General features: G+C 47.2%; 2 protein-coding genes across 4 annotated transcripts in view; both read right to left on the bottom strand.

The window, feature by feature from the left end:
• The window catches only part of LOC125444874 (zinc finger and SCAN domain-containing protein 2-like), a 23048-nt gene extending 5438 nt beyond the window's left edge, over positions 1-17610 (bottom strand). The window contains exons 1-4 of one of the 3 annotated variants that reach the window (XM_048517612.1): positions 17485-17610; positions 10535-11853; positions 2366-2492; positions 350-403 (exon numbers count right to left, since the gene is read on the bottom strand). In XM_048517612.1, the coding sequence (XP_048373569.1) occupies positions 350-403; positions 2366-2492; positions 10535-11683 (1330 nt within the window). In that variant the 5' untranslated portion in view covers positions 11684-11853; positions 17485-17610. Of the gene's footprint in view, positions 1-349; positions 404-2365; positions 2493-10534; positions 11883-17484 lie in introns of those variants that run through there. The other 2 variants (XM_048517613.1, XM_048517614.1) reach the window with 2 other exon arrangements.
• The window catches only part of LOC125444887 (sulfotransferase 1C2-like), a 343341-nt gene that overhangs the window by 28807 nt on the left and 293582 nt on the right, over positions 1-20952 (bottom strand). The window lies entirely within an intron of this gene.

The following is a 20952-nucleotide window of genomic DNA, read 5'->3' as shown; positions in this document are numbered from 1 at the left end:
TACAATTCATGGCAAGCTGACGGTGGGGAGGCGCGGTGCAAAATTAAGACTCTCTGGGCACAGAGTTTTAATTTGTTTTCATTTTGGGGGTGGATTACATGCAGCTCTGCCAACGGGTTACAACATGAAACAAGTTGGCTTGGCTGTACTCAAATGGCGCCCCTCACACTCTCTCACACAAAAAATTCCCCTTGTAGTGGAAAAACAACCAACTGAACAACCAACCATTCGCTATCCTTGAGCCAAGACCTCATCTTCATTCCCCTGAGACGGGCCGTTTTACCCTGGTGGCTGGCCTGGTGGTGTCCCCCTACCTGTCTTACAGGACAGCCTTGCTTTCGCAACTCACCTGAGCCTCCTTCTTCTGCCGAAGAATCCCACGTTGCCTCTGTGTCAGAAGAATCTGAAAGGGGGAGAGAAGCGTCTGTATCCCGTGAAGGGTAAAACGCGAGCATCCCTCCCTCTTCTGCCTGAGTCGCCCTCACCTGGGTCGTTTCTGCAACCGGACCCTGTCCTGTTTGCCAAGGCACTGCTTTGCCCCAGCCAGAAGGAAAGGGGGTTCCAAAGGGCCCTCAATATGGTACTCTACCCCTCCCAAGTGATCTGGCAATGCCCCACCCCTCTAGGTCAAGATCTGGCTGAATGGTTGTGTGTTTAAAGCATTGCCAAGTTGCAGCCAACCTCTAGCGACCCCTGGTGGGGTTTTAAAGGCAAGTCCAAATCCAAATCCAAATCCTTTATTAGGCATAAAACCGGTGTGTGTCATGAATTCCAAATACAATAAAAAGATCATTATTGCACAACTTGCAGTACACAGAGTACAAATGTAGCAACAGCTTCAGAGATTTCAGCATTAGAGTTATTTAGAAGCTTAGCCATTTTTATCTTATCAGAAAGGAGCACAAATCCTGTTGGTAATACAGTTCTCAAATCAGTTCTGATGTTGTTATATTTTGAACAGTGAAGCAGAATATGAGAAAGTGAATCAGTTGTATCAGGACAGAATCGACAGCAACGCTCATTTTGTGGGATATTAGAGAAGCGACCTTGAAGATGAACTGACGGAAAAGAGTTACACCTTGCTCTAGTCATGACCCATCTGCAATTGTAATTAACAAGATGTTCCAGGTATATAGCAGGGCATTTAAAGGCAAGTCATTAAGCAGAGATGGTTGGCCACGGCTTTCCTCTGCCAAGCCTTCCTTGGAAGTTTTGCTTCCAAGTCCCAACCCAGCTTTAGCTTCTGATATCTGACTATACTATATAACTCCACATCCCCGGCTGAATATTTCCCCAGTAATTTTTTTTTCCAACAAAGGCCCCACTTCATCCTGCAACTGTCAATTTAATCCGCAGTTTCCAGTTCTTTAATTTAAGGCAATTTCTGGTTTTCAACCGCTTGAATTAAGTTTTTCTTTGTTTATGGGGCTGCAGCATTCCTGCCATAACTGTTACTGAGTTATCTCCTCACACCTATAAGGGGGATAGGACTGGGTATGGTTAACTGCTGGTTTATTCCTTTGCAGCCAAAACTGACAGCTCCACGGCATGTAGTTCGTCCCGTCCAGCCTCTCAAAAGGCAAACTGGAAGCTGTAAACGCCATGACTGCCTCTGTTCCACACACAGCCCGTGCACCTCACGCCAACAACACTCCTCAGCACTACCTCACTCCCGTGTAACAGCAAACTCTGGGCCCATAACCTGACAGAGTAGGCGGCTTATCAGCGGAAAGGTGTGTTACCAGAGTAAGATAAGCGCAGCTGTAGACGGCTTGGCACGGCACAAGAACAACTCCACACCACACAGCAGTTTCACTTCAAAGAAGGTTTTTACTTGTTGGTGCAGGTTATATACAGTGAATCAAATGAACAATCCGGCAGCATGCCTCGCAGCAACTAAGAAACCCTAACGGACACTGTACAATGAATGTGCTCTGTCTATATACTATCACTGACCAATCACTGTGAAGGTCACTGGATTGGATCAAACCGGTTTGGTTCAGTTGCATCAGGTTTTACCAACTGACTTTGGATGACAGGTGCTGTCATTTAGATTACCATGTTCTGCGCACAAGATGCACACCATATTTATTTTTCTTTCCTGACAAAACTATGGTTCAGTCATTTGTTTCCTTCATTTTTTAAAAGGTCCCTCAGAGCACCTCCAGGTAAATCAGCTTAGGAGTTAACCGAGGCCCCTTCCTCACACGCAGAATAAGGCACTTTCAATCCACTTTGAAGCTGGATTTTACTGTGCGGAATAGAAAAATCCACTTGCAAACAGTTGTGAAAGTGGATTGAATGTGCATTATTCTGTGCATTATTCTGTGTGGAAAGAGCCTAACTAGGAACATTAGAGACTCACCCAGCAAACAAATGTCCACTTCATCCCTCTGCTCCGCCTCCAGGCAGGTCTCTCCCTGCTCAGCGTCTGAGAGGGGCTGGTCCTCGCCAGGAAAAGTCACCACGACTTCCTCAAACAGGTCTGAATCCTGAAGGGAGAAGCAGAAAGCCGTTGTCATTGACGGAGTGTCAATCAAAGGATCCGTCTCCTGGGCCCCTACAAGCTGCAAAGGAGTTTGGCCTTGTAGCATTTGTAAACGAAACTGCACAAGGAAGGAACTGCAAATAGTTTACAGCATAGGTGTCAAACTCGCGGCCCTCCAGATGTTACAGACTACAATTCCCATCATCCCCTGCCAGCATCAAGCTGACAGGGGATGATGGGAGCTGTAGTCCATAACATCTGGAGGGCCGCGAGTTTGACACCTGTGGTTTACAGGATGGCTCTGCTCACTAATGCAAAACATGTAATTTGTATATAAGGTGTCGTAGATTAAAAAAAAGAGAGGCAGAGCTGTTAGTGCAAGATAGCAAGAAGAAGGGTTTGGATTTATACCCCACCTTTCTGTCCTGTAAGGAGACTCCAGGTGGCTTACAAGCTCCTTTCCCTTCCTCTCCCCACAACAGACACCTTGTGAGGCAGGTGGGGCTGAGAGAGGTCCCAAGAACTGTGACTAGCCCAAGGTCACCCAGCAGGGATGTAGGAGTGCGGAAACACGTCTGGTTCACCAGATAAGCCTCTGCCACTCAGTTGGGGGGGGGGGATCAAACCCAGTTCTCCAAATTAAAATCCACCTGCTCTTAACCACTACACCATGCTGTCTCCCAGGAAAGTGCAGAGTGAAGGACGCTGAACTAATCCCGTTCCACAATGTGGCCTTCCTTGACTGGATTTTATGCTAATCCTTTTCTGCCCAATTACCAGCAGTTGGGAGTAGTCTTCATCCACTCTGCATGGATTGATTTTCTCTCTGGTGGTCTCACAATACTAGAACCAGGGGGCATTCATTGAAAATCCTGGGGGGGAAGAATTAGGACTAATAAAAGGAAACACTTCTTCACGCAACGTGTGATTGGTGTTTGGAATATGCTGCTACAGGAGGTGGTGATGGTCACTAACCTGGATACCTTTAAAAGGGGCTTGGACAGATTGATGGAGAAGTCGATCTATGGATACCAATCTTGATCCGCCTTGATCTCAGATTGCAAATGCCTGAGCAGACCAGGTGCTCAGGAGCAGCAGCAGCAGAAGGCCATAGCTTTCACATCCTGCAAGTGAGCTCCCAAAGGCACCTGGTGGGCCACTGCGAGTAGCAGAGTGCTGGACTAGATGGACTCTGGTCTGATCCAGCAGGCTAGTTCTTATTGCACCGTTCCCCAACCTGTGGGCCGGGATGCAGGAGTGGTCACAAAGTCTCTGCAAGCGGGTTGCAGGCCAGCCTTCCCTAATGGTTACCCCTGCCTTTTCCGTTGCTTCCTTTTGTATCTTGGAAACCAAGCTCTTCCGTGAAACACATTCGTTGGTATTTTTCTCCGCTGCCTATACATGCTGATCAAGTGAAACATATTCTGGTGGTCACTAGAGTGAGAATCTTAGCGGGGGGGGGGGGGGGTTAGAAAGAATAATGTAGCAGAAGCAGGTTGTGGTCAAAAGCTGGAATGTCACCTCCATATGCAAAGGATGTGTATGTCAGGATGCCATTCGCTGGGGGTTCATCTGACAGGAGTGCTTTGATTGTGTGTTCCTGCATGGCGCAGGGTTGGACTTGATGATCCCTGGATTCCCTTCCAACTCTATGATTCCACATTCTATTCTGCGTTGGTCAGACCTCACTTGGATACTGTGTCTAGTTCTGGGCACCACGATTCAAGAATGATATTGACAAGCTAGAGCATGTTCAAAGGACCAAAATGGTAAAAAAAAAAAAAAAGGTCTGGAATCCATGCCCTATGAGGAGAAACTTAGAGAGCTGGGTGTGTTTGGTCTGGAGAAGAGAAGATTAAGGGGTGACATGATAACCATGTTTAAATATGTGAAGGGAGTAAGCTTGTCTTCTCCTGCTCCAGAGACTAGGGCCCCTTCTGCACACGCAAAATAATGTGTTTTCAAACCACTTTCACAACTGTTTGCAAGTGGATTTTGCCATTCCGCACAGCTTCAAAGGGCACTGAAAGCAGTTTGAAAGTGCATTATTCTTCTTGTGCGGAATGACCCAGAGTAATTGGTTCAAACTACAAGGAAGGTGATTCCACCGAAACATTAGGAAGGAGTTCCTGGGGGCAAGGGCTATATTCCATGGCGGAATACGCCACCTCGGAGGGTGGTGGAGTCTCCTTCTTTGGAGGTCTTTAAACAGAGGCCGGATGGCCATCTGTCAAGAGTGATTTGATTGCGGGCTGCTGCATGGTGGGGGATGGACTGGATGTGATCTTTTCCAACTGTGATTCAATCTGACAAAGGGAGAGCTGAAACACAAAAAGCCTACGCCACAATAAATCCCAAGTAGCCCATAAGGTGCCACTGGACCGCAATGTGATTCAAATGTAAAGAAGAAGAAGAGTTTGGATTTATATCCCCCCTTTCTCTCCTGCAGGAGACTCAAAGGGGCTTACAATCTCCTTGCCCTTCTCCCCTCACAACAAACACCCTGTGAGGTAGGTGGGGCTGAGAGAGCTCCAAGAAGCTGTGACTAGCCCAAGGTCACCCAGCTGGTGTGTGTGGGAGCGTACAGGCTAATCTGAATTCCCCAGATAAGCCTCCACAGCTCAGTCGGCAGAGCAGAGAATCAAACCCAGTTCCTCCAGATTAGATACATGAGCTCTTAACTTCCTATGCCACTGCTGCTTCCTTTTCTCTAGCTGGGATACTGGGGAATTGCAATCCGGAAAAAGACTGCAATCCAGGGGAATCCCACGTTTCACAGCATTTGCAAGCGGTTTTACTTTTCTACTGTTCTGCATTTCAGTATACCAATACTCCCTGAAGCAAATAATAAATAATGCCCTGTTGCACCATTTTGCCACACAATGCACGAAACTAGCTTTAATTAGGAAGCGTAGGCACAACTGCTACATCCTGTTAACGCACCAAGGTACACCTTCAGCATCTCTGGCCATTCCTAGGTCTAGTAATATTCAGCGTTCCGACTTTCATGATTAGCGGCATCATTTGGAGCAGCTATGAGCACAGGGGGATAATGCGTGTGATGAAAAGCTCCCTGCAGGTGCGTGGTTAACACGTTATGAAGCAGGAATTTCATTCAAATATGCTTCCTGCTCACTTGCAGTTTAAAACGGAACGGTCTAGGAATTGTTCAGTCTTGCCTCTTCTGATGAGCAACGGCTCACCGAGATTTCAGGCAGGGCAGCATCCTCTCCAGCGCCTCCTGTCTGAAATGCCAGAAGCTGAAATCGGGTCCTCCGGCATAGAATTCTTCCACCTGGCCACAGCATCTCCCCAAAAGCCATATGAAAACAGCCTTCTACCGAGTCACACTATTGATCTTTCCAGACCAGTATTGTAAGAACGGAGTCCGGCAGCAGATACACAGGAGGTAAACATTTTACCCAGTCTCCCCGTTGCAATTCTGCAGGGCTTGTAAGTCGGAGCTGTGCTACCAGGCTTATGGTTGAGGAAGCAGTGGCGTAGGAGGTTAAGAGCTCGTGTATCTAATCTGGAGGAACCAGGTTTGATTCCCCGCTCTGCCGCCTGAGCTGTGGAGGCTTATCTGGGGAATTCAGATGAGCCTGTGCACTCCCACACACGCCAGCTGGGTGACCTTGGGCTAGTCACAGCTTCTCGGAGCTCTCTCAGCCCCACCTACCTCACAGGGTGTTTGTTGTGAGGAAGGTGGAGAAAGGAGATTGTAAGCCCCTTTGAGTCTCCTGCAGGAGAGAAAGGGGGGATATAAATCCAAACTCTTCTTTTCTTCTTCTTCTATACCACCAAATGGCCTCCTTCTTCCCTAACGAAGTAATGGATTCAAGGTGAAGGAGAAGAGATTCCACCTAAACATTAGAAATAACTTCCTGACAGTAAGGGCTGTTCGACAGTAGAATTCACTGCCTTGGAGAGTGGTGGAGTCTCCTTCTTTGGAGGTTTTTAAACAGAGGCTGGATTAACATATGTCAGGAGTGACTGTGTGTTCCTGCATGGCAGGGGGTTGGACTTGATGGCCCTTGTGGTCTCTTCCAAAGCTATGATTCTACTTTTCTTCCTCTCCTATTTTCGGGGTTTCCTTGTTGTATGTTTCGTAAATAATCATTCTGATGAGAAACGTTTTAGTCATCGGGGTTTATAAGTGGAATGGACTGCTTGGTCTTTAATTCTTGAATTTATTGTATTTATAATATGCCGGAAGCTGCCCTGAGCCCGTAACGGCAAGGGCGGCATACCAATGGAATAAATAAAATGAAAATAAATAATAATACATTCTTCTCGTCAGGTTCAGAAACTGTGAACTTCTGCAGGCAAAGAAGACGTGTTGTTACCACTCAGTCACACTCAAGGTGACTGGGGAAATGGGGATTTTGAACTCAGCTGGAAGGAACACAGATGAAGAGTGGACTAGCTGCCTTCTGAGGTTCATCGTACATCACTGTACGGCCTGCTGGGGATATGAAACAGCATCTCTGACGATTAGTCATTATTAAGGCAGGCTTGCCACATGATTTCTTTGGACCCAAAGGTGAATGTTGGAAGTAATGTTGGAAGTAAGGCTGTACTGTTTTTTAAAAGTTTGGACTTCTCTGTCTCAGGTACCCAAATCGGAAGGATGGTGGTCCCTGTGTTTTGCAGTGCTTAGGGCATTGGACAAGAATCCGGGAACAGATTTGAATCCCCACTCTGCTGTGGATGCTTACTGGGTAACCACGGGCCAATCATTACAGTCCCAGTCTAGAGTGGTTGTTTTAAAAAATGGAGCAAGGAATGATATAAGGCCCTTTCCGCACATGCAGAATAATGCATTTTCAAACCACTTTCACAACTGTTTGCAAGTGGATTTTGCTATTCCGCACAGCTGCAAAGTGCATTGAAAGTGGATTGAAAGTGCATTATTCTGCATGTGTGGAAGGGAACTAAGCTGCTCTGGATCTCCACTGGAGAGAACGCTGTGGTATACATGAAGTAAACAAACAAAAAATAAATAATATTTCATGGCTTGTAAGGGCATGACAAACCAAACACAAGAAAACTTTCTACTCTACTGAAAAGCTACAAAAATAACACCCCCTCACCATATAGACGTTGGGAAATCTCTTTGAAGAACGTAGAAACCCTACCTGCTGACAGCTTTAAGTTGAAGACTTGCCCCTTGATTCTCATTTGGATCTTTAAACTCAGCTCATCCAGACCTCCTGACTGCCTTCTAAGCCTTTTCCCTCTCTCCTCTCCCCCCCCCCCCCCCCCACCCCGGTAGCTAGCAAGTTCTGGGTGTGCTGTCCAATGGCTAGAGAAAGGATGCAGATGAAAGGACTGCCGGAGGGAAAGCATATAGAAGTAACAGCTGCCTCAGTTTTTAATTCAGCGGCAAGTGTGAAAGCGCAGAGGAATTTCCAGGTGGCCAACCGGAAACACTACACCTCTCCATTTTTGGAATGCTTCTGCGCTTGCTGCAATCAAAGGTCCATCCGCTTGCTTTTAAATGTAGGGGGGGGGGGGAGGGAGGTTCCTCTCCCTCCAAAAAAGAATAAGCTGAGAGCTGATGTAATTTTGACAATCTGAAATCCAATTCCATGAATGCTCCAGAACTCTGGAAGGATTAGAATATCTACGTTTTGGGAGTCAGAAGCTGAATGTCATCCATGCCTTCCTTCCCATTCATTTCTTCTAGGAACCCCCCCCCTCCCCCCGGGCAATAAAATAAAGCCAATGATTTCGGCTTGGCTTTCTGCAGGAAATCTGAGCAGCTTTCGTGAAAGCCAAGCTCTGCGCAGGATTGCTTCTGCCTCCAGCTGGGGGTGGACATTTTGTCCACAGTGCTGGCTTGTGGAGAATGCCAGATGGCCAGCCGGCTTGGAGGAAAGGGCGGGGGGAGACTTTTGTTTCCGGGCCCACAAGACTACAACTCCCAAAAACCTCTGGGGCATCTTTTCACAAATCAATGGCCAACTGCCAGAGCAGTTTGTGTCGGTGCGGGCATGAAACCTTCCAAACTTCTTTGCAGAAGATAAGCTGGCATGAAGAGGATCAAGGTGAGCTGGGCTGGAGGGAAGAGTCCACAAAAAGCCAACCAGTGTCACGAAGTTAAGAACATAAGAACAAGCCTGCTGGATCAGACCAGAGTCCATCTAGTCCAGCTCTCTGCTACTCGCAGTGGCCCACCAGGTGCCTTTGGGAGCTCACATGCAGGAGGTGAAAGCAATGGCCTTCTGCGGCTGTTGCTCCCGAGCACCTGGCCTGCTAAGGCATTTGCAGTCTCAGATCAAAGAGGATCAAGATTGGTAGCCATAAATTGTCTTCTCCTCCATAAATCTGTCCAAGCCCCTTTTAAAGCTATCCAGGTTAGTGGCAATCACCACCTCCTGTGGCAGCATATTCCAAACGCCAATCACACGTTGTTATAATGAACTGTATAACAGATGCTTTCTTGTATTTTAATGCTATCCCCAGATCTGCTGCTGTGCCCTGCCTAATGGCACAGGTGGTCCTGTGGGACAATGAGGACTACAGAAAGACAGCACCGTGTTTAGTTTTCAAAACTAGCAGAGGTTGACACATCACTTTCGTAAATAAATATAGAGGCGCGAGAGAACCCTGCTTACAACCTCTCAGACTCATAAAAATGTAACATTTACTGCCATGTTTCTTTTCGCACTACAAAATAAACAGTTCAGAAACCGTGATGCTCTCTGGACTCCTTCCCCTGTTATTTTGCACGTTTTAGATTTTGCAAATTCAGATATTCCTACCCTACAACTCCCAACCGCCTGGTGGAAAAAAGTGTGCCGTCCCTTTAACAGAGGCTTACTATACTCTGTCCCACCAGAAGGAAAAAAATGTGGTTCTGTGTTGTTCAGAGGTAGTGAAAGCGGTGTGCTTCCGCTTTAGAAAAAAAAAAGTCCCGATATTAAAATGGCCACTGCAGATAAAAACCACCCATATCTCTGTAATCCCTCGGGCTATCACAGTGGTTTTAACTGCATTCTGCTCAGGGTCACTCGGGGATTCTTCTCCACCCATCAGGTTTTCAAAACTCAAACTTCCTAACGTCATTTTTTCCTGGTTCCCTAAGATGGCTACCACCTCCTTTCAAGACAAAGAAGGTCCAGGAAGTGGCTGCAGATTAATTTGACGCCGAGGTTCTATCTTTCTGTGAGACAAGGTACGGGATGTTGTTTCTCAGGTGATGTGATTCACCTCCATGACATGAAAAGCTTTAACCACCTGTTTAGCCTCTATTAGAGGGAAAGGCCATCTTTCCCTTTTGGCAACTCCTAGTTCCGCCTCCAACAAAATATAATTGTAAATACTGATGAGGTAAAAGTGCTCTAACATCTGGAGATAGCTTCTCTCAGCATCCCCAAGCAATGGATGCAAACAATTACACACAAGGGCCTGTAAGACAGAGAAATTCTGCCAGGCCCATGGTTGAGAACAGTGTTAGCCTAAGCCAGCTCTTTTCCTGTTTTCCTCTCTCCCTTTGGGTTTCCCACTTTTATCTCTCCCCTGAGCACTCCTGACTACAATAATTGGGGGTGCCAAAGAGATAACAGAATCTTATGTTCTAAGGCAGTGGTGGCAAACCTTTGGCCCTCCAGATGTTATGGACTACAATTCCCATCAGCCCCAATTGGCCATGCTGGCAGGGGCTGGTGGGAATTGTAGTCCATAACATCTGGAGGGCCAAAGGTTCGCCCCCACGGTTCTAAGGGAAATAGGCTTTATATATTCATAAGGAATTATACTGTGACTGTTTGATAACTGTTGTAAAATTATATTAATGTGCATTCTTGTTGGAAGCCACTCTGAGCCTGATTTGTAACGGAGGAGGGTGGGTTATAAATTGAATAAAATAAAATATGCAAGCAGCTGGGAGCAACAAGAATCAGAGCAAATTCCCCCTATCATTCCCTCTCCTTGCTAGTCCCTCCCACCCCCTCGTTTTCATTCCCATCACCCCTGCGGTCTTGGGACTATCTCAAAACATTAAGTAGCTGGGACAAGTGAAGGTCTGGAAAGTCCTCTCACCTGCTCTTCTGGCGGCCTCTCTGCTTCTGCCGGCTTTGCTAAGAATTCCTCAGCCAGGGCCACCGCTCGCGCGCAAGTCTCGGGGCTGCATTCCCACACTTGGGTCCGAATCGAAGGAGGGAGAACAGCCAGGAACTGCTCCAGGATCAACACGTCCAGAATCTGCTCCTTGGTGCGGTTCTTTGGCTTCAGCCAATGGTTGCAAAGCTCCCACAGCTGTCCACAAGTCTTTCGCGGGCCCTCGGTATCCTTGTAGCAGTAGTGCCGGAACCGTCGGCGAGCAGTCTCCAGGACGTAACCCCCTGATACCGACGACCGTGCCCTCCCACCACTCCCTCTGTCGGGGCCGGCGGGGCTCGTGTGGATATCTTGCTGGCGTTCTTCAGTGAAGATCTCCCTCCACTGAGAGGTGTTCCTTGCTGGCTCCGGCGTGGTAGAGAAGACCTCGGATTCTACTTCTATTGGTTCTGCCTCAGGAACCACGGGGTCCTCTGGTGGTGGCAGCATCACCTCTGTAGATGGAGGCTGTAGTGTCTGTGATACCTCTTCCCAATGAACTTCCCACCGCTGGGGCTCTAGGGTGTCATGTTGTTCAGGATCAACAGAGGCTGCAGATGCCAGAAGTTCCTCAACACTACTAGCACATACGACAAGCACGGAACTGTCTCCTTCCTCAGATAGAACGACTGCTTGCTGAAGCCCTGATGGACTTTCCTCCTCCTCTTCTACTTCCACCTCTACTTCTTCCACATCTTCCCCTTCTTCATCATCATCATCATCATTGTCTTCTTCTTCATCCATGTCATCTTCATCTTCTTCTTCTTCCTCCTCCTCCTCTCCCACAACCACCTCCTCTTCCTCTTCCGGCACAGCCTCCCCATCTTCTTCAACTTCTACTTCTACTTCCCCTCCCTCCACCTCCTCTTCCTCCTCTTCCACTTCTTCTTCCTCTTCCTCCTCTTCTTCTTCTTCCTCCTCCTCAATTGTGATTTCTGGGTACATCCCCTGCTCGAGCAGCATCTTGAAATGGAGATCCAAGTCCCCTGATCCTTGTTCAGGTTCCATTTTATCTTCCAAGAGGTAGACGGCCTTGTCCCAGTTGTAGACGGAGGTCTGGCCACCGAGGCCCCAAGTCTCACAGGCAAACATGGTGGAAAATAATCTTCTGCCTCACAGTTTGCACTCCAGACTAGGTCAGGACATCCAACTGACTCCAGTGATCTGGTACAGCCCGGTAAGTCAGCTGACTGTACCTTGAGGTCCCTGCATACACCAGGCCGCTGCTGCCACCAAGAAGTGTTTACGGTGGTGTTTTCTCCCTGAGGGGGAAAAAAAGTAGGGTTGTCACCTGATTAAAGAAACCGAAGATTATTAGTCACTTTTGATGAGTTTTTTAAAAAATCTACACATGATTAAGAACAACACTTTCAAAGGAAATTGCATACTCAGTTTTTCAACAATGGGCACGTGTTATCATGTGAGAAAGGAGGAGAACGGAGAAGATCTCATCTAAGATTATACTTCTTGCTCATGTATTTTGGGTTACGAACTTATATTAAAAACAGTTAAAGGTCAACTGCCTAATTACAAACCCTTTCCTTAAACTGATAAAGGGGGTTCAAGCGATCTGGGCTTTACATATTGAACTCCTGGCTTGTGCGGTGGTTGGAAAGGATGCGAGGGGGAAAAGTCAACAAACTGGATCCAACCAGCTTTTCCGCTGGTTAAAAAGGAAGAAGGAGGGTTCCCTTTGACTACTCCCCAAAAAGGCTATGTGAGAATGATTAGATCAGCATGGGGAAAAGCCATATGGGATGGGATGCAGGAAAGAGGAGTAAGATTAATGAGAAAGCTGTCTTGACCCAATCCCTTGTCTAGTCACACTTCCCCAATAATTCTGGCCGTTTCCGCACGGCCACGCTGGGGGGGTGCGTCGGCATATACAACGCACGAACGGGCCCGGTAGGGGCAGGGAAGACGGTGCAGCGCTGTGCCGTCGCCCGAACGACGTACCTTCCCTGCAACCTTCCAATGGCGTAAAGCCCAGGCCAGGGATTACGCCCCCTGCCCTGCAGCGATGACGCTCCTCTGGAATGCGCAGGGCAGGGGGGGCGTGTCCCCAGGCTTGGGCGACGCGCCAGAAGGTCGCAGGGAAGGTACGTCGTTTGGGAAAGGGAGGATGGCGCCTTCCAGCCGCTGCCATTCGGACGGGGAGCAAGGTTGGGAAACAGTGGCTTCGCGCCGCTGGGGGGGAGCGAGGGTGGCGCTGCTGGGATGCAGCTGCGCCCCCCATGCGAACAGCTCCCTAGGGACGGCGTCAGGGCGCTGTTATTGGCACGTGCGGAAAGGACCTCTGCCACAAAAGGCCACGGGATTAAACTTCACTGTGGTGGCTATCACTCTCCCAGGTTGCAGCTACAAGAAAAACCAAACACACAGCCAACACATTACTGTTTCACTTGTCTTCCTCTCGCTATGGGCCAAATAATGCACTCAGAATAACCATGTGATACAGCTTTTCAAGTTCGGTATCAATTCAGAACGTGAATAAGGAGCTACTGGACTGAATCGTACCCCAGAATCAGAAACTTCATGCTATCCTATCCTTCTACCAGATGTGCAGGGAGTTTCCGATCACAGAACACATTCACACATGGAACCCCCTCACCTCTGGTCTGAAATGGTTCAGAGCTAGTAGGGCTACACCATTTTTTTCCTCAATCCACAGGTGACCATGAAGTTTCCCAAGAATTGACAGAGCCATCCCATCAGCACTGCGTGGGTTTTCCATGACTTGAAAACATAATGCAGAGCTATGGAGGCTGCAGAAGTGACAGCAGGCACCCTATTTGGCAACTTGTCCCAAGCCAACAGCAAAAGTCAAAGTGCTGCTGATATCTCTTTGCAGCACCTCAAACCCCCATCTATAGGCAAAGCACCATATATCTTAACGGAGCATGTGTTACAGTGGTGTGGCACCACAGCTAGGATGTAGAATTCTTAGGACTGCTATCTGGCCCTTTCAAATACACTGGACTTGACAGCGGAGGTTTTGCTTGATTTCAAAGCTTGGAACTGAATATTTTGCACAACACAATACCAGATAACCCTGATCATCTGGCTAAATGGGCCCTCCCCATTTCTACCTCGTTACAATAATATCTGCTGTCGGAATTTGGCAACCACTTCAAACACAGTGGTCCACCAGCAGGATTAACCAAGTGAGCAAAAATTCCCACTTACTGAAGTACCGAAATGCTAAAACTGTATAGATATCTTTAATGTATCCTGCTCGCCAGTGGTTATATCAAATGCTAGCAGTACCAAAAATAGGGATGTATTCAGTGGTGGGATCCGAAAATTTTAATAACAGGTTCCGATGGTGGTGGGATTCAAACAGTGGCGCCGCCGCACACACGCACTTCCAGACCCTACTGGGCAGGGAGGTTGCTTTAGAAACCCCTTCTCGGCACTCAGAAAAAATTAGTAACCACTTCTAGAGAAGTGGTGAGAACTGGTTGGATCCCACCTGTGGATGTATTGCAAACTATGTATATTGAAAACACCACCTGAACCCACAATTTGAGACAACGTTAGTTTGCATCTCTCACACAGCATGTGAGACTCATTTCTGACTCATTTTGAATTGGTGGCTGCTTTAAAACTGAATAAATAGGTACACAGAAGTGGATGAAGATCACCTTGAAACAAAGGTTAACTAGCAATCCATTGTCATGTATGTTAACCCCTTTTCATGTATATATTTACATATTTATACTGTCTATCCACTGTTTGTCATGTGCATTAACTCCTTTATACATCTATTTTTCTAAGTATTTACACACTTGTTATTGGTACACTGAATTTTGTTTACAATTGTATTCTTCATATTGCAGGTTCAAATGTTTTCAATTTGTAGTTTTTGTAATACACAGTACAACTCTACTTTTGAGACACATTCTTGTACTTGTTTTTGCATTCCTTAAGGGGATTAGTTTTTGTTTCTTTCTGTATTATAACCATGCTCCCACCCCCAAGCTAGGTAGATGCTCATTTTCCATATGTCCAAGTTGCTGACAGATAATAAGGGGGGAAACCTGAATGTTCCACATAGCTCTTCATTTTGAAAAGGAAAGTTTTTCTTTCTGCTTTCAGGGAAAAAAATGGCTGCTCCTCCAGACGGATTGGCTGGGTCGAAATGTCCAGTGGCTGTTGAACCCTGACGGGCCAAATTGAGTTATTGAGTCTATATCCAGATGGCAACTATAGTGAGCTATGATGCTGGCTGATAATGACCGGTCCATCAGCTCCTTCCAACCTTCTCCAGCCCACTGCTGATCATGTCTAGGCTGCATGCGCCATTTCCGCAGCGAACCTGGCTTGGCTTGGTCGTGTCTGTCAAAGGGCCTTCGATAAGTGGCCACTGAGAACTTCCCCCAGAGAATCAAAGTACCAATTTGCCCCAAACTTCAAAGGATCTTCATCAAGCTTTACAGTGACAATTAAGTTTCAAAAAATAATGGAAGGCGGGAGGGAATGTACAGCCTTCAAAGTTCATTAGCTTTTTAAAACCCAAAACTCATATTAAAGTTTTTTTAAAACACGTCCTTTTGTTTGTCTGTTTTTTTGCAAAAACTGAAGATACTCATGCTTCAAAAATCACAAATGTTGTCACTAACCATTGTTAAAAACAAAAACAGCAAGAGCACTGTCCCAGGATGGGCACTCTCCCCTACCGTCCGGAACAACCCCGGGAGCCACCCAGTGCCCCAAATGGCTCTTGGGGCGGATGGGAGAGTCCCGAGCCGCTTTACCTCATCTCTGGGGCAGCCAGGAAAGCCCTGAGTTGTCTGGGGCCACCCCACCTCATCCCTGCAGGTTCCAGGGTGGCCGAGAATGACTTGGGCTGCTTGGAGCTGCCCCACCGCATCCCAGTACCCTCTGGGACAGTCAGGAGAGCCCTGAGCTACCTGGAGCTGCACAGCCACCCATCAACATAAGGGGGCTGCTGGCCAGACTCACCAGCACCACCTCCAAACATCCAAACACACCCCATCCTAGGCCCCATAGAAAACTACTGGGAGGCAGGCCTCAGCACCCGGTGGAGGGAGAGGGGTGGGAACACAAGATGCTATAAGGGTGGGAGAAGCCAGGGGAGACAGACAGCTCATGTAGCCACTGGGGCCAAGGAAGGGCGGGCTTGGCCCAGACCCAGAGGCCTCGATTGGTGGATGGAGGGCCAAGGGAGGGGATAAAAGGCAGGACAGCATGGCCGATGTGGAGGCCAGCCATGAGACCTCCTTCCTCACTTCTGAGGCTAACTCAGGGGAGAAGAGCTGATGTCCCCCACCCCAGGGTCTGTGGAAGAGGGGGCCCCAGTGACAGGGGACGCCACAGGCCCATTTTCACATTTACATTCAGACATGCAAAATATAAACAGCTATTATGTCTGAATGGTTTCCCTTGTGATCCCACACATTTTTCCAGTAGATACCAGCTGCGACTTCCCGTCCTCCAGTTCACGTTGGGGAATTAATATCTCAAAGAGTGGGGATTTCTGAAAAAGTAAATGTAATTCAAGCAATGCAATCCAGAAGAATTCAACCCTTCTAAGCGTGGACTTCGAAGGGCATGTCTCCGCTCAGGAGTCTCTTTCCAAGTTAATCGTGGACTTGAGGCCTAATTATAATTTATGCAAGCAAAACGTAAACCTGATGGGTTCCCAGATTTCCTTGCGAGTCAATTCCAAAAGTCATCCAAGAAATCCCCTACGGTGGTCCCACCCTGGACGACATATTCATGGGGTGAGGATCCTCAAGATGGCTACCAAAATCACAGAGCAGCCCATTTGCTATTAAGAAAAGCAATGCATAACCAACAGAAGTCTTTGCATATTTCCTAATATTAACCCACCTGCAATCCAGCAGGGAATTCTATTTGTTTACCATAAGATTTAAGTAAGAGATCTATCTGTTAATTAGTCGATACAATAAGCAGCAGATTAATAATTATGGACGACCCTGTGTGTGAACCACGTATGTTTCCCCCAAAATAATCAGAAGTAACTTTTCCAGAGTAGGGTTGGACCCCTAACCCTAAAAGTCAGCTTGCTGAGAGAGTGGATTACTTGGTTGGAAGTATATAAGCATATATCTTTTATATAGTAAAACATCCTTCACCCTAATATATTGCAAAAGCAGTTTGTCTGAAACCCCGTTCTTTTCCAGCCAAAAATGCACCCTCCTACCTTTCAATGGCAAACTCAGCTTCCTGTCCTCCCCCGCCCCCAGATCTCCCAACTTTCTGGATCCCCTTATTTCTGAGCTTCCCCTTCCCTAAAGAAACATTTCTGCCCTCTTCCCATTTTCCAAATCCTACTCTACCCTCCACCCCCTAAAAGGATCACCCCCCAGAATTGACCCACCCCATGATATCTAGCAAGAAGCCCAGCTGCCTGCTTTTGCAACCACCCCCCTGCCCATAAAAAGCCCCCACTCATTTCCCAGTTCCATTTCCCCGCCCCCGCGAACCCCCCCCCATTCATAAGCAAAGCTCGTCCCCCCAAGTCCCATTTCCCAGTTCCATTTCCCCGCCCCCGCCAACCCCCCATTCATAAGCAAAGCTCGATCGTCTCCACCCCCCGCAAGCCGAGAGACCCTCGTTCATTGCAAACCCCTTCCCTCCCCCCCCCCCCATTTGACACTTAGACAAGGGAATTCAGCCATTTTGCCTCTTTGATGTGGCTGGGGGTAGGAGGGGCAAAGAAATGGCCAATCTCTCTCCCTCCCCCCCCCTCTCCCTCCCTCCCTCCCTCCCTCCATCTTTGACATTTTCCCACCTCAATTTTTTGGGGATCGCGGTAAGGCCCCCTCCCCCCCCCCACTAAATCTACCGCACCTCCCCCTCCCAACCCCCCTGTCCGGCTTGCACGTGGCTTTGCAAAAACTTACCTTTTGCAAGGCGAGCCGGCCTTGCCTCCCGCCCCCTTGCACCAGATGCGGTGGCTTGGGGGTGTTGCAACCCCTAACGCTCCCCTCCCCCGTCCGAGCGGAGCAGGAAGGCGCCTCCTCCTCTTCCTCTCTCCCCACGTGGGCTTCGCGGCTTTAACCCTTCGCTGCATTCGCTGGGGCTCCCCGAGCGCTCCTTCGCCCCTCCCCGGCAGATTCCCTCTAATTTTTTTTGCATTCGCCCCCAGAGCAGTGCAGTTTTTAATTCTAATTACATCGCCATTTAATTCCCCACTGGAGAAAAAAAAAATGGTTTTCCAAGCTGTAATAACAATGCAAAAGTGGCCCCATTGGAAAAGCAGGACTTCCACTGAAGGAGGACTTGGGGAGAAATTAACACTCCAAATGTTCCTAGACACCAGAGTGGTTAACATAAAAATATAAGAACCACAGTATTATTTTTGTTTATTTTGACATTGCTATAGTGAGTTTCTTGCTGTCCTCACGCTTTTAAGGCTGCTGCGGAATATTCAGAAATAGCAAAATGAGCCCCCTTGTTAAAGGAAAGTAATACAGAGAAGTTAGTAGGAAACTGGAAACCTTTGACGGACTACCTATTGAAAAAATATGGTAGAAATAATAGCAGGATTTGGGTTCTGAAAGAAAACAGCAGACTGAAATAGAATATTAGAAAGGATAAAGTGCGTAACTGATAAATTGTTCCATTTAAAAAAAAATTGATGCATGAACCTGGAATGGATTAGAAGGAAGTCATTATTTGGTTATTTTCCTTTTTTTATACTTCATGTTCTTGCTTTGTATGGATGCGGTAGGGTGTGAAAGTTTATGTTTTGGGGAGTTTTGTTTTTTGTTCTTGTAAACGCTGAGAAAATAAAAAAAACTTTTTTTAAAAAAGACTGTGTTTTGTTTCAGGATGTGCAGTTTCACCCTAGGGCACCCTCCACCCCATAAAACACCCCTAAGGATCAGGAGTGAACGATGGAAAGGCAATCTCACCCGAACCTAACAACAATTGTTCTAAGAACACAACTGGCAGGAATGATTCGGAACAAAATCGGCCTGGCACCCATGTCAAACAATACTTTTGCAATAATGAAAAGTAAGCATTCAAGAAAGACCAGCAGGCGCTCCACAAGTATCGAACAAAAGCTTTATTTCTGAGAAAACCCATTATTTTCTTACTCAGGCCCCTTTGTTGCTATACCGCCCTGGCATAGCAGGGGGGGAGCGCTTATTCGCAGGTATCCCTGCCCGCATGCCAGCCTAAAGGGCGATGCTGGTGTTGCAGAGATGGGCAGCCCATTCTCAGGCAACAGACAGGTCTACCTAAAAGAAACTTCCAGGATTTGTTTTCCTGTTCTCATGCTCTCAGCTTGTGTAACCTCTTTCTGTGGGGCAGAACTTGGAATGAGTTTGCAACAACAAATTTTAAAAACAAAATGGTTTACTTTCTTAACATATAACATCTAACATCAACATTTTACATCACACTTCAAGGTCCTGTTCAGGTTGCATTTTCAAGTCCTTATATTTACAGTCTACTGATACTGCCAAGTCCAATTCTTCTTTGCAAGTGGGTTGGCTCCTGAAGACTCCAAGGGCTTGATGAACAGGATGCAACAGGATGAAGGTTTCCAGGAGAACTCTCACCCATTACAAACATAAAAAGAAACCCTTAACAAGGTGTTAAGGGCTTATACAACCAAGGTTCAGTCTGGTAGCCTTGTCCCCTCCAAACTACATGAGGTCTGCAGCCTCTTGCTGCTTTGAGTCTCCACCCCTTCCTGGGTCAACCCATTCTGAGCATGGGGGTTACACTTGCTTGCCATATTAGCACATTTTTAGCTGTACAGCCAAGGAAGAATATGTCCTCAGCAGAATACAATAGCCATGTGAATGGATACTCATTTCGAACCACAAGAAGATTCCTGATGTCATTTCCTCCCCTGATTATCTTAACCCAGATGCTCCCTTCTGTTACTAATTTCCTCTGACCACCTTACGGTACATATTTCTTTCCTCAAACAGTCCATCCAGACACCTCCCGGAGGTTGTCCTAACCACCCCCAAACTGTTTCAGCCCAGTTGAACTTTCATGATCTCCCCCAACCAGTGGAGCAGCTCGGGTTGCCAAATACTTCGCCGTGGCGCAGAACCACAATTCCCAGGTGTCTGTGGCAGACGTTGCGTCAGTTACACCCACAACTCCGATCTCTCGGCTGTGCCTCGTTTGCGATCAGTATTTGGAGGATACCGATTCATGGGGTCGCCATGAGCCAGAAGCAATTTGACAGCACTTAACTCGCAAACACCCGGGTGCCACAACTTCACATTCATGTTGTTAAGCAAACACTGGCCTTGTTAAAAACCTCCTCTGAGCCGCTTGCCTCTTCAACATCTCCATGAACTTGGCATTAGCACCTTGAACATATTTGCTGCCATGTTGAAAATGTTTTCCCTTCGATTTTCCTGCTGACAGAAGCTGCTGCGAGTGAAACTGAAAACTGTGTAGCAGGTTTTATTAGGGAAGCAATTGAAAATAAAATTAGTATCACGCTTCTTTAGAAATCTGTGGTACAGCTGCCTCTGTGCACAGTTCTTGATGGCGTTTTTCCTCTTTAGGACGGGATATTTCAGAGCGGGGAAAAGGTTTTCAGAAAAGAGAAAAGGGTAAAAGCGTTTTCTTGCTAACTTGTAATGTAAGAATTTAGGGGCACCCAGTGAAGCTGATGGCAATAAATTTAGGGCAGGCGAAAGAAATTCCATCTTGACGTGATGCGTCATTAAATTGTGGGATTCACTGTCACAGAATATCACAATGGTCACTGTGGGGATGTGTGCCTTTAAGAGTGTGAACTGATGGGCGGAGTTAAGAGAGCCAAAGTAGTTGGAGCTGAGACCTGAGAGAGTTAAGACAGAATTCCAGTTAGCTGTTAACTGTTCTAAAAAATTCATATTGTTAACTGTAAATAAACCTGTGTTAAACCACATGATCATCCTGCCATCCATCATGTCAGTCTGGATGAGTGGCTTGGAAAGGGGAAGAAACAAATTTGTGGAGAAGTCTACCAATCACTGTCAGTGGAACCACCACATTCAAAGGCAGTATATCTCTGAATGTTAGGCTCATTCCGCACATGCAGAATAATGCACTTTCAAACTGCTTTCAATGCTCTTTGAAGCTGTGCGGAATGGCAAAATCCACTTGCAAACAGTTGTGAAAGTGGTTTGAAAACGCATTATTTTGCGTGTGCGGAAGGGGTTTCTGGGGTGCAATGGCAAGGAATGGCACTGTTCCCTTCTCTTCTTTCTCTGCTTGGGGGCTGGCTGAGTCCATTTCATGGTTAGGCTTATTGTGCAACTTGTCAGGAATGGACATAAAAATGAATTGCCTCCAGGAAGAAAATGGAAGCCGCAAAGAAATTAATCCGCGGTTGGTCAGGGCACTTA

The sequence above is a fragment of the Sphaerodactylus townsendi genome, linkage group LG15 (assembly GCF_021028975.2).
Source record: "Sphaerodactylus townsendi isolate TG3544 linkage group LG15, MPM_Stown_v2.3, whole genome shotgun sequence".
Lineage (NCBI taxonomy): Eukaryota > Metazoa > Chordata > Lepidosauria > Squamata > Sphaerodactylidae > Sphaerodactylus > Sphaerodactylus townsendi.
This window is presented reverse-complemented; position numbering and strand designations above follow the sequence as displayed.